This window comes from Microtus oregoni, unplaced genomic scaffold (genome assembly GCF_018167655.1).
Source record: "Microtus oregoni isolate MIOR12 unplaced genomic scaffold, Mior012 000029F_ref0000214, whole genome shotgun sequence".
NCBI classification, from domain to species: domain Eukaryota; kingdom Metazoa; phylum Chordata; class Mammalia; order Rodentia; family Cricetidae; genus Microtus; species Microtus oregoni.
In genome coordinates this window covers 26,033,017-26,045,646 of record NW_024543088.1, presented here as the reverse complement: position 1 = coordinate 26,045,646, position 12,630 = coordinate 26,033,017, and the positions used below count along the sequence as shown (strand labels likewise).

The 12,630-nt window shown below is 43.2% G+C and overlaps 1 protein-coding gene across 2 annotated transcripts; it reads right to left on the bottom strand.

The window, feature by feature from the left end:
* Positions 1-4,461: 4,461 nt before the first annotated feature.
* Rtp4 (receptor transporter protein 4) lies at positions 4,462-11,705 on the bottom strand. 2 transcript variants are annotated; one of them, XM_041678124.1, is made up of 4 exons: positions 11,619-11,705; positions 10,245-10,457; positions 7,225-7,426; positions 4,462-6,332 (listed from the first exon to the last, which is right to left on the bottom strand). In XM_041678124.1, the coding sequence occupies exons 1-4, from the start codon at positions 11,627-11,629 to the stop codon at positions 6,306-6,308; spliced, it is 453 nt and encodes a 150-aa protein (XP_041534058.1). In that variant the 5' UTR covers positions 11,630-11,705; the 3' UTR covers positions 4,462-6,305. The 2 variants fall into 2 exon arrangements, with proteins under 2 accessions (XP_041534058.1, XP_041534057.1); XM_041678123.1 differs by lacking the exon at positions 4,462-6,332 and having other exon boundaries at positions 6,523-7,426; positions 11,619-11,697.
* Positions 11,706-12,630: the final 925 nt, after the last annotated feature.

Genomic DNA, 12,630 nt, shown 5'->3' with positions numbered 1-12,630 from the left:
GGACGGGGTCTGGAAACACCAAATGGACTGAGCTGCGGGGGCGGGGTCTGGAAACCCCAAATGGACTATCTTTTTATCACAGTCATGTATGTGCATAGCTTAAGAAATGCAATTTTGCCTGGCATGGTCATGCACACCTTTAATCCCAGCACTCAGGAGACAGAGGCCGGCAGATCTCTACCAATTGTAGGCCTGCCCAGTCCTCATAGGGAGTTCCATGATGGCCAGGGATGCAGAGAGAGGAGGAAGGAAACATACAGTTTATATGTTTAAAATAGATATGTGTATATAATGTAAAAATATGATCATTCATATTACAATATATCTGCCTCCTCATTTAGCAGTATAAAATAAACAGGTTAAGTGTCCCAGTTGCCCACCCAATCCCAGACTTCCCATATGTGTGTCTGTGTGTCTCTGTTCTTCATTCCCTCGTTGCTCCAATCAGATAAAGTCCACAGCCCCGCCTGTGACAGTAATACTTTTAGATTGACCATCTGAATTCCACCACCTCTCAATGAATAGATTCACCAGCTGAGAACCAAACTTTTAACACACAAGCTTTTCCAAAAACCACTTAAAACCTCAAAGTATAACAGATAGGAAACTTAGAGACAGTGAGACAGGAGGAAGAGAAGCGTGAATGGATTTTTAAGATGGGCACAAAGTGTAAAAAACAAAACACAAGAAAACATGTGTTATGTTAATGTCTCCCAGAAAGTAACCACTAGAGAAAGGACCCTAAACCATCCAAGGAGATAGAGTGACTGACTTTAGGAGTCTCTGTCATTGATTGTTTTAGTACTGGTACTTTGGATACATGAGTGGACAAGCCGTAAAAGTGGGAATGGAGGCTATGAATCGGACCCATAGAATGGATTTCTATTAAATAAGACTGATATACATATTACTTCTGACTTCTAAGTTTGTCATGACCATATGAGCCTGCAACACACTACTCTCCCCTGAGTATACAAACCAGATTATTGGTGGCAAGCTAGCTACATTACAATACACCCAAAGTGGGCTGGACTACCCTTGTTAATCACTGATCAAGAAAATGCCCCACAGACTTGCCTACGGGAATCTGATGGAGGCGGTTTCTCTTTTGACTCTCCTCTTCCCAGATGAGCCCTGCTTATGCCATCTTATTGCTGCTGAACAAATGACCACAACCTTAGTACCTCAGTGCAGACTTACCACCTAGTAGTTCTGGAGGTCAGATGTCCAAAGTCATCCTTGCTAAGCTAACATCATGTTAACGGGCAGGACAGCGAAAGGGCTCAGCTAGTAAAAGCGCCTGCAGCGAAGCCTGACATGAGTTCAATCTCCAGAACTCCCAGAACACATGTGATGGACAGAGAAAACTGACTCCAGAAAGTTCTCCTCTGACCTCTACATGTGCCCTGTGGCATGATGTGGAGAGAGAGAGAGAGAGAGAGAGAGAGAGAGAGAGATGTGTGTACACACTCGCACGTACACTAAAAATGAATATGACTAAAACTTAAATTCATGTGATGGCAGGCTCCAAGGAAGGGCCGATTTCTGTACCTGCCTGAGGTTTCAGACAGAAGCTGACCTCTACCGTTTTTTGGTGAACCCTTCCTTCATTTTTGAAACACATCATTCCAACTTGTGCTTCTATCCTCAAATCTCTTCTGGTGTTGATCCTGTTGCTTCCCACTTACTAGGACTTGTATTTCTCAGATTTCCCTTGCTTTGGTAAAATATCTGAGAGCCAGTTCTTTCAGGAAGGACATAGTTAGTTGAGTTCCATCTTGCAAGCATTAGCATGGTTACTTGACTCTGTTGTTCTGGGACCTGTGCCGAGGCAGACAATCATGAAGGTTAGTGCAGGAAGAAGGAAGATGCTCACCTCATGGTAATTAGGAAGAGAAGGGAAAGGATGAATGGCTCAGGATGCTTACAAGAACATGCCCTAGCAATCCACACCCTCAAAGCCCATGTCATAGGCAGAAGTTTCTGTCCCACCAGCAGCTCCCAAATAAATACTCTGAGGTTTATATTAATTATAAACACTCAGCTGATAGATTAGGCTTGTTGGTAACAAGCTCTTCCAACTTAACTCATCTCCATTGTTCTATGTGATGCCTCAAGGCTCATGGCTTTGACCTCTATCCCATTTTGTGTGTCCAACACATTCTGTTTCTGACTGGCAACTCCCAAGACTCTGCCCTTCTTTACCCAACATCCTTTATTTGGTTGTCACACCTATACTTCTTGTCTGGCCAACTGCCAGTCAGTTCTTTTATTATCCAATGAAAGCAATACATATTTATAGGATACAGAAGGATTATCCCATAGCATTTCTGCCTTTTATCTAATTAAAACAGAAGATTATATCCTTAACATAGCAAAATTATATATAATAAAAAACAGTTATTAATTAATAATTACAGTTATAAGATCTTGTCCAGTTGTATTTGGCAAATTTAAAGAAAATACTCTTATTATTTATCTTATCTTTGTGAGTCTAACGTTTTATACCTAATTTACCTTTTATCATAACTAAGGAAAACTTTAACTATGACTATCTAGTCTTCAACTCCATCAAAGACCCGAGAAAGGTGAAATGTTAACCTAATGACAGGGACATCTGGCTGTCTGGGTGGTCACCCTTGGTTCTTCTGTGACAATGGGGCATCCATCTTCAGCCTGAAGACCTATAGTATATGATAGACTTTTCTGTGATGCAGGAATTTTGAAGGCCTGTTCTGCCTTGTCTTTTCAAAGTTTGGCAGTTGCTTTCTTTTCCTCCTGGTCCAATTTGGATAGAATACTATCAGCAATTGAGGCAATGGCAGTTTCTTTGTCCAAATGTCTAGCTTTTCCTATGAAGATCATAAACTCCATATAGAGTTATTTTAATGCTAATTATCTTCTCTGAAGTGAACTAGAGCTGCCAGAGGATGTGTCTCACTTGTAGAATAAAAGGGACAACTGGAGCAGGAAACAACCAATTACTGAGCACCCTGAGTCTGAACTCAGAGCCAGTGAAAGAAACACACCCTGGATTTGAGCCCAGAGCCAGGGAAAGGAACATCTTTATCCTTGAACCCAGAATCACAGAAACATGCCTTGATTCTGAAACTAATGTCAAAGAAACACACTTTGTCCCTAGGATTAGAGTCAGTGGGGAAAAAAATGCCCTGGTTCTAAGATTAGAGTCAAAAAAGCTAAAAAGATCAGTGAAAGAAACAGTTTGGCCATGAAATCAGATCCATCTCTGCCTGACCAACTAAACTAACCAATTCTTGAGCATGGTAAAACTAACCAACCCCTCTTCTTCCTGGGGAAAAGTCTGCCCCTAAGAAGCCCTATATAAGCCTCACTGCCCATTCAGTTAAGGGTCACCATTTATCCCTCCCTGGCAGGGGCAGCTACTCTCTTGGACTCCTCCTTCCCACATAAATCTCTTTCTCAAAAGAGTCTTAGGTGACTATCTTCATTCACCAGTGCAGAATAGAGGAACCTGGCTGGGACGTCCCTTAGGGAACTGAGCTGGAAAACCTTGTTAAGATGCTCCGTTAGGGGGACTGAGCAAGGCAGAACAGAACAGAAGAACCTTGCTAGAATGCTCTTTAAGGGGAGGGTGAGCAAAGTCAAGCAGAAAAAGTAACAACTTTTCACCAGAAGTGGAGGAGATTGCTACATTTTTGCAGGGGCTTCCCTTATAGCAGAGTGTTACCAAAAGAAGTAACAACATCTTGGGCTGGAGAAGAAGCAGATAGCTATGAGGGAACAGAGCATAGCACAGCTGTAGCAGCTCTACAGGAGAAGAGCATGGTTGCTATATCCTGCCAGGAGACCTTCTCCCACCATACCCCAGCTTCAGGTAGCCTGGCTTCCACCTTTCTTCCAGGGCTGAGCTATTGTGGCTCTAGGTAGCCTGATTTCCCTATAGTCAAGACAACTGTCCTCCAAGGCTGAGCATTCCTATTGCAGCTCCAGAGCTGTCCTATTGGGTCTCTACCCCTTCTGAGCTGAGCTGTCCTATGTGGCTTCAACCTCCAGAGATGTCCTACTAGGTCTCTACCCCTCCAGAACTGTTTTATTGTGGCTCTATCCCTCCAGACTGTCTGTCCTATTACAGCTCTAAGTATACCCTGGCTTCCTGATAAGTCAGGATATCTCTGCAACTTTACACCTGTAACATTTTCCTATCAACACTGTCAAGAAAAGTCTTATGCTATCTTAAATACCATATTCTGTAGGTCTTTGAAGTGTTTGAAGACCAACTATTTATCTAAATATATCTGTTTAACCTTGAAAACATGCCTAATAGGATTATAAGTTTGATTCTTATAGATAACTAATAACTAGTATTTCTTAATTATACATTATATTTTTAAATGAGCTATATAGGTATGAGTTGTATAGATATACCTTAAACAAAAACAGAAACATACATACAGTATAACAAAAATTAACTTTAAATGTATATTAATAGACTAAAATATATACCAATGTAAAATATTTAAGACTAGTCTTTTTAGTTTAAAAGTAGGTTCAATAATCTACCCTTTTATCCTATCACTTATATACCCCCTCTTTTTCTTTTCAGAACAAGATCCCTAAATCAAATCTCCTTTGTTCAGCTTTTTTTTCTGACTATTACCAATAACAATTTATAACCAATCCCTTTAAATAATAATAAACATTCATAATTCATATTTTGGGGACGTGGGCTTTGTTTCCTCTAGACTGCTTCCCATTGTCTGGGGCTGCTGGTATCTTTAGAGGACCCTTGAGAAAAATCAAGATAATTGCTAGGCCTTGGCTGGAGTATTCTGTGAGGCTGAGTCATCTGTCAGCAGCCTCCAGGTTGTTTTGAATGCTGGATCACTTGGGGCATTCATTTTCATTGGTGTCTGGTTTCTTTGCTCTGAAAATACATAAACTTTTAAAGGTAACATACCTACCTGCATTAATACAAGCATAGACTGTGCATTGTACATAAGTCAGCCAAAGATGATTTTTTTTTTGGTTATGTATTTGAGTAGGCAAAATATATATCACAGGTCTTGCCATTCTTCAAGGTCTATTTCTCTATGTCTGTAGTCAGAATTTCAGGGGGTCTTCCTCAACCAAACCTGATCATCTTTAACCTGGAATGAATCCACATTTTCTGTGAAAATAAAAGCATAACCTCTCCCCCAAAGTAACACACCTTTTGACTTAAATTTTGAACTCAACACATTTTTAAAATATATAGGTTGTGTTTTATCTAGCAGTTTTTATAATCCAGTGTCCTTTGGCAGCTAAAATATTTAAAAACAACACAAACAGTAACATACAGAATTCAGACTTTCTTTGTAGGTCCTGTCTTTGCATAGCTTTTTATTTTATATTACTTTACCCACTTTTTAAGCACTTTATTATTTTAAAACTATATATTTCTTTTTTATGACTTTCTACACCTTCTCTTATCTCTCCAAATCCTACGTATATTTTTAAACACACTGTAACCTGTTTAGAGGTTTTTTTTTTTTTTCTATCTGAATCTGTCTTTACTGTGTATCTGTGACTTTTTTTTTTTTTTTGACCTCATGAGACAAATCTTAAAATATGTCAGGTGTAGCTTAGCTTAGTGCACGGTGGCTGGCTCTTCCCACAGGCAGCTGCCAAGAGCCACTTTTCTGTATATGACTGTGCTCACGGCCAGCCTGAGAGACTGCAGGAACCTGCCACTCAGCTTATCCCAGGGTGCACTGGCAGCTCAAGACTGCAGGCAGCGGCCAGGAGATGCAACCCTGTACCACAGCTGGCATGAAAGGCATGAAACTAGACAGATGCCTTTGGCTCTGTGTCTGTGTGTTTAGAACCTTTTTGTAAAGCTTTCTCGGGTCTTATGTGGAAATTCTGGCCCCACGTTGGAATGCCATTTGTAGGCAAAGTTTCTATCCTGCCAGCAACCCCCAAATAAACACACTGAGGCGTATATTAAATATAAACGCTCAACTGATAGCTCAGGCTTGTTACTATTTCTTACAACTTAATCTATTTCTATTAATCTATGTGCTGCCCCAGGGCTCGTGACTTTTACTTCTATTTTGTGTTTCTGACTTGTTCTCATCTGGCTGGCAACTCCCACAATGCTGCCCTTCTGCATCCCAGCATCCTTAGCTTGGTTGTCACACCCATACTGGCTACCTGCCAGTCAGTTCTTTTATTAACCAATGAGAGTACTGCATATTCACAGTGCACAGAAGGATCAGTTCACAGCACCACGCCATAAACTTCACATGCCCTTCCATAGCACCATCACCCAGAGGCCAAACCTTTCAGGTTAATCTTCTGATGGACCTTGACTGAAAAGATAAACAGAAGGACCTCTTGTTATTCAACCTGAGAATGCAAGACAATTTACCCCAAGATCCTTTAATTTTATCATGTCTCCAAAATCTATTCTTCAAAATACTATAGCACAGTCACAAGTCCTAGAGGGTAGGGTAAGGGCCGTTTTGGTGGGGGGAACATAATTCAGTCTGTCACAGTACATTTACAATAATATTCATGACCTTGTCAAGATTTAATCAATATAACTTGATAACCATAAGTGAGCAAGCAAATACAGATGGTTTAGTGACTTAGTAGGAATTTGTTTTAAACTCCATTATACATATATATATGTCATGTTCTGGGCTATTTTCAGAGCCCGTCCAGGAAACCAGGTTTATTTTGCATACTTGGCCTTTCTTGATCTCAAATCAAGTCATTGTCATGTTAAAATGACATCCATTTTATGGATAACTCTAGAATTAAAACAAGATGATAAGTCTATTACAGAAAGATTAGACGTAAAAGGATAATTGCTCCAAGAGACAAAGCCGCAAAAAGCCCTCCGATATTGGGCTCTCTGTGTTCCTGAACATGCACATTTTCAGAATATGTGCTTGCAGGCTGAGATAAAAAATTGGGACTCTGTGGTGGGGGTGAATTGTGGCTCTTTGGTGGGGAAGAACCGTGGCTCTTTGGTGGGGAAGAACCGTGGCTCTGGGGTGGGAAAAAACTGCAGCTCTTTGGTGGAGGAGATGGGGATTTGAGTGGCTTTGCTTTGTAGGCACACCCTCCATGGGGGTCCAGAATGCATGCCTCACAATTGGCTCTGTCATGGGGTCCATCCAAAAGCACCCTCTCATTCGAAGTTGATGTTATTTTCTTGAGGCCATGTCCATAGTATTTCTGCATAATATGACTAACCAGATTCTCCAGAATTCTTTGGATGCTCTCTTCAGAGAACTCAGGATTCTCAAATTTAGCCATACAACACTTCTGGCACCTCTGAGCAAAGATCCTCATGAGCACCCGGCCCTGAAGTTTCCTAGGCTCGTCGCAATACATGTGGCACAGGATCTTCACTTGGGCAGAAATCCAGTGTCTGTTGCATATGGAACACTGGAACCTGTAGGCAGAACAAAGAAGCCCATGGTATCCTTAGCTCAGGTCTGAGAGACAATGGTCAGCTAAGGAATTCTAGGAATCCCTTTCATATGGTTTTGAATGACCTGGTCACAGAGAAGCAAGAAAAAGGGGCACTGTGTTTTAGATGTTTTCCTGTTACTACTGAGCCTGCATCTTTGATAGTAAAAGCCTCTCTGGAAGTCTTAAAAAGAAGAGAATTTGAAGGGAGTCAGTGGCAGTGCACGCCTTTAATCTCAGACCTAGGAGGGCAGAGGCAGGCAGATTTGTGTTCGAGGCCAGCCTGGTCTACAAAGTGAGTTCCAGGAGTGTCAGGGCTGTTACATACACACACACACACACACACACACACACACACACACAAGAGAATTGTTATTATGTGCATCAAACGTTCTTCACGATGACACAAAACTTCTATAAACTGCCTATCTAGAGGCAGGCAATACTGCTGCCTTTCAGTGTTGGTTCTCTTCCTCTGTAGGTCATTCCTCACAGGTACTGTAAGAAAAGCGAATAATAAAATGTACACACAATTTGGGATATACAAAGCAAGTGGGGGAGGGTTCTTTCCTCAGCCGAGGCCGTGCAAACCAACCTTATTCATCTACCTACTACAGCGCGTACCTCTACTGAGCAACATCTTAGGGACAAATTAGAATGTGTGGAAATGTCTTGCCCGAGGCTCATATGGGGTAGGGCACACTGTGCTTGAGATAGGGTAAGGGTGAGCAGACAGCTGCACAGATGAGGGGGTCGGAAAGAACTGCGGACCCTAGGGGCCCTGGAAAAGGCCCTAGAGTTCTAGAGACAGGGGTTTAGCTTCCCAGGCCATCCATTCTTACTGTCCTGACAAGGTAAGAAAAACTGTTCCCTACAACCTGGAGCTTGACTGGGACCGCAGGGAGGGCAGCCGATAAAGAAAGGGTGTTCCTCAGACACTTGGGCCTGGGCTTTAGCTTTCTCTCTTTTTATCCACAGGCTTTCTGTAAAACAGTGTGCAGTATGGCTGCTTGTATTTAGTTGACTCTTAGAAACTAGCCCTGAGCAGGGGTCAGGCAAGGAGTCTTACTGTAGCCTGAAGGGACTGGTCAGTGTTAATATAGGAGACTCCCTCAAAATTTGACTCTCCCTCCCCTCCCCTGCCCTCCATTTTTCAATTCCAGCTCCCTGCAGGAAATGCCACGCTGAGAGTGGAGAGGGCTTGCCCTAGAAGTTCTGGCCCCTGTGTAAGATATTTGTGTCTCCAGAGACGGTCAAATCTCACAGATTCCACAACTAAATCTATGAGTTAGAATAGTAATAAAGGCCCATTAAGAGCAAACTCCTTTTTGTCAAGAGAATAGAATCTCTGGTCTGGGTAGACAGGTAACATTTCAGCTGGATCAGCCAAGCACCTAGCTAATTGACCGACCACACCTGAGAAGATGGGTTTACCTTAAGCCATACTGTTGGGGTTATCTCCTGGAGCTGCCCTACAAACCTCGCCCTCAGCTGTCCCCTCCAAAACCCACCCCTGAGAAAGCCCACCAAGAATCAGCCCCTCCCCTGGGCTACTCGGGTCATTTAATGCATGCAGGCTATTTAAGACCTGGTTGTCATATTTGCCATGTGATTCCTTCCCTGCTTTCCCAAGAGTCACCCAGTAGCTGCTTTGCTCTGCTCTGTTTATTAAACCTGGATTTATTAATTCAGCTTGATTGGCTTATTACATGGGCAGCAGAGGATATCCAATGACTAGGGATTCAGTACTTATCACATGCTAGAGGGATAACGTGGGATATCCTTTTAATGATATTGTAATTTCCTTCCCAGAATTCCGGCTCCTTGTGGCCGCAGCTTACAAAACCCAGCTCAGTAGCTCTCCTTGCCTGGCTTCACGAGTCTGTTCACTTTTCTGAATTACTCAGGCAAACATAACTTTCCACTTTCTCCTTGCCACCTCGGTCCTACATATGCTTTCTGTGACACCGGCCTTGCTTACTTGTTCTCTTTATGTCCCACCCCTGCCGTGTGGCCATCTACCATGGCACAGCTCCGCGGCAACTTAACTCATAGGGTAGGGCCTTCTGCCCCTTCTTCATTCCCCTCCCCCAGGCAGCCACTGAGATTTATAGCTTGCCTACCCAATGGCTTTACTTTGAAACAAATAAAATGGCCCTCAAGCTTCCATTTGAGTGTCCTGTCCGTTGTAAGATTCTTTTACTGAAGAAATTAAGAACACCAAGAAGGATGCTTACTTTCCCTGGTGTCATCAAGTACCTATAGAGGGGACCCCCCAACATTTCTGGTAACATGCTCATTCCGATTCTGTCTCGTTGTTTCTATGAACGCCAACACTACTGCATGGAAGACAGAGACAGGATAAGAACAGCCCTGACCCCCATTTGGACCCAAATTGTAGATAAATCTATTTCTCCATCGTAAGTATTTTACTATGTTTTCTCTTGATAAGAGGGGTAAGCAGCTGGATCCAAGGCCAGACCTGTTCTAGCTGGAGATTCAATAAAAAGAGAGAAAGTTGGAACAATTTGGGAAAAATTTGGAGGTACTCTCCACAGCTCCACAGACTCCAGAACTATTATAGTAAGTAGACCTGGTAGGACAGAAAGATTTCTTGCATTAAACAAGGTGGAGGGTTGGCGTCTAGGGGCCCCAACCAGCCCCGTAACCATAGAAGACTGGGGGACCCACCCAGTCACATTTGTTCTTCTTTTTTTTTTTATAAGAGCAAATTGGCAGTGGCTATTCTGCGCTGAGTGGGACCTTCAGGAGGACTGACAATCTGCCCAACCCCAACTCACCAGCCAACTCCTTCCTGCTGGTACTGCCTCCATCCCTTGGTCAAGTCATCCAGCAAAATATTCTTATCCAGCTGCAAGGTCCACTTGGCCCTGGGTTTCTCTTTCTGAATCAGCTCTTGAAACATCTGATCCCAGGTACTGGGATCTGAGAATGACGTTGGAGATGAAAGCTGAGGTCTAGGCATAGTGAGAAGCTTGCAGTCTTGCTCAATTCTGGCAAAGAGAGAGAGAAAAGAGAGAACAGTTTCGTTTTCTGGTTCTCCGTTGACTTTCAGTTTCCATTTCCTGCCTTTAGCTTTTGGTTTCCAAGAGGCACAGAACAGTTCCTCATTGGAAAGGCAGAAGGCAGCAGAGAGCTGCCGCCGAGTGCAGGGGCCAAGCTGAACCGCCCCAGCAGCCAGCTCTGTTTGCCGGCTAGGGACTGGTGTGTGGGAATCTTTCGTTCATTTTTTTCCTCTTTTAAAAGTTTGATTGTAAACAAAGCACGAATGTGGGTACTGAAGTAAAGGACGCCTAGTGACTGAGACACAGTACTTGCTCCAACAGATGCTGGTGGCCTGGTCGAGATCCGAGGAGAGCTGTAGGGGGTTATGGCCCTAATTAAATCGCAGGCAAGCCCCTAGCAGAGGAATTTTCCCGGGGTATAAAACATTAAATATGAGTGTTCACCATCAAACACCATAAACCTTGTTGTTTGCAACAAAAAGAATTCAAAGCTTTTTGCCCCCTCCACCTTCATACAAATATCTTAACACCCTCCCACCCAGTAAAGTCTTTGTTTATACCAAGGTCCTGCTGCATTGTGGGAGCATAAGTAAATTAAATGGCTAACCCCATTCTGATTTCCTTTCTTCCCTTCACCCAGGTTCTTTTTACAGCAGCTAAATGTTAAGCTCTGATGTCAGACCCCAGCCAATGGGGTAAAGTCAGTCTCTACGAGAGTTAGATTCAAAACCAACTGTGCTTCCTGCCCTGGTGTGTTTGAGGTCCATAGAACACCCTCTTGACCAGGACTAATGTTTGCTATGTCTGGACACTAAAATGTGAGTCTCGTTCTCTTTTCTTGTTACCCCAAGCTTCTTTCTAACACTGGTATTTTGCAAGCAACACGCCAAGGCCTGGCAATCCTTGCCCAAAGTTACAGGTAAGTAAGCAGAGGTAAAATTTGAACTTGGGTCTCTATGATTTCAGGACCTGCGGTGTCTGCAGCCACCTCACTGCCTGGAGAGAAGCAGTGGAGGCTTGCTGTGGCCTGGCACAGGGTACCAGAGCCAGAGGACAGGAATCAAGCCCCAATCTGGCATTCTGAGCTAGGGATTCTCCTGTGCCCTGAGGATCAGACTAGGAGACCAAAATGAACAGATTAGTACTCACCTGAGAGACATCCCAGTAAGGCGGTCACAGCAAACCCGTTGTGACAGGTGTTTGGCAGATTGTACAAAGTTAAGAACGGGTAGGTACAAGGAGATGTCTGTGGGAGAAATACAAAGCTGGTAAACCACAGTGGTATTTATAGACTCACCAAACCAGGAAAGAAACCGGCCCCTGGTCCTCTGGACTGCAGAAGCCAGCTTCAAATGTATGCACTGGGCTCCTCTACCAGCTCTTAGTATCCCCAATTTTTCTAGGACCTTGTTTGTCCTCAGCTTTGTGAGTCCATGCAAACTGCTGTGGCTTACAAGTCTGGTGAGGACAGTTACCTGGAAGTCAGCCAGTTGCCTCTGCAGACTGCAAAGGTATAAACAGCCAGATTGTGGAGTTCTTTCTCTGACATTTAGAAAGAGGACTTTTGATGCTTTTGAAACCTTAGGCTTGCACCTCAACTTCTCCTTTCATATGGAAAGTATACAGCAGGGAACACAGGAGCCCTGGTAGTGGCTTCTCTCACAGACAGAGCAGTGAATTGATGTTTGGGGGCTGGTGGAGCTCAGGGATTGAACTATATCTTTTAAAGCAATGCCTAAATTCCAGACCAGAAACTTGGTTCCCCTGAAGTCTAGTCAAATGGAAAAAGTATGAGAAGCAGAACATGCCATCCTTAGAACCCCATACTTTGTCCATTTGGAAACAGAACCCACCTATCATTAAGAGCCTTCTAAACGTTAATGTGACTGTATTGGGAGCCAGAATTGTATATTCTGTCATGTAACTCTCTTGTTTATAACATAGGAAAGCACCTATATCTAGACAAAGAACATGGGGAATTCTGGGAACTTGGAATACATTCCGTCTAGAACGCTAGAGCCAAACAACCCTTAAGAATCGGTTTGTTCTATTGTGTTCTCCTTTTTGTTTTAAGATTTACGTTTTTAACAGTGCTGTCATTGACTCTTTGAGGATTTTCATACAGTGAACTTTAATCACATCCATCCCCCTTCGCAACCCC

Coding starts and splice junctions, on each gene's coding strand:
- Rtp4 (XM_041678123.1), bottom strand. Junction 7,427..10,244: donor CAGCAGGAAGGAGTTGGCTG/GTGAGTTGGGGT, acceptor TTCTGCCTACAG/GTTCCAGTGTTCCATATGCA.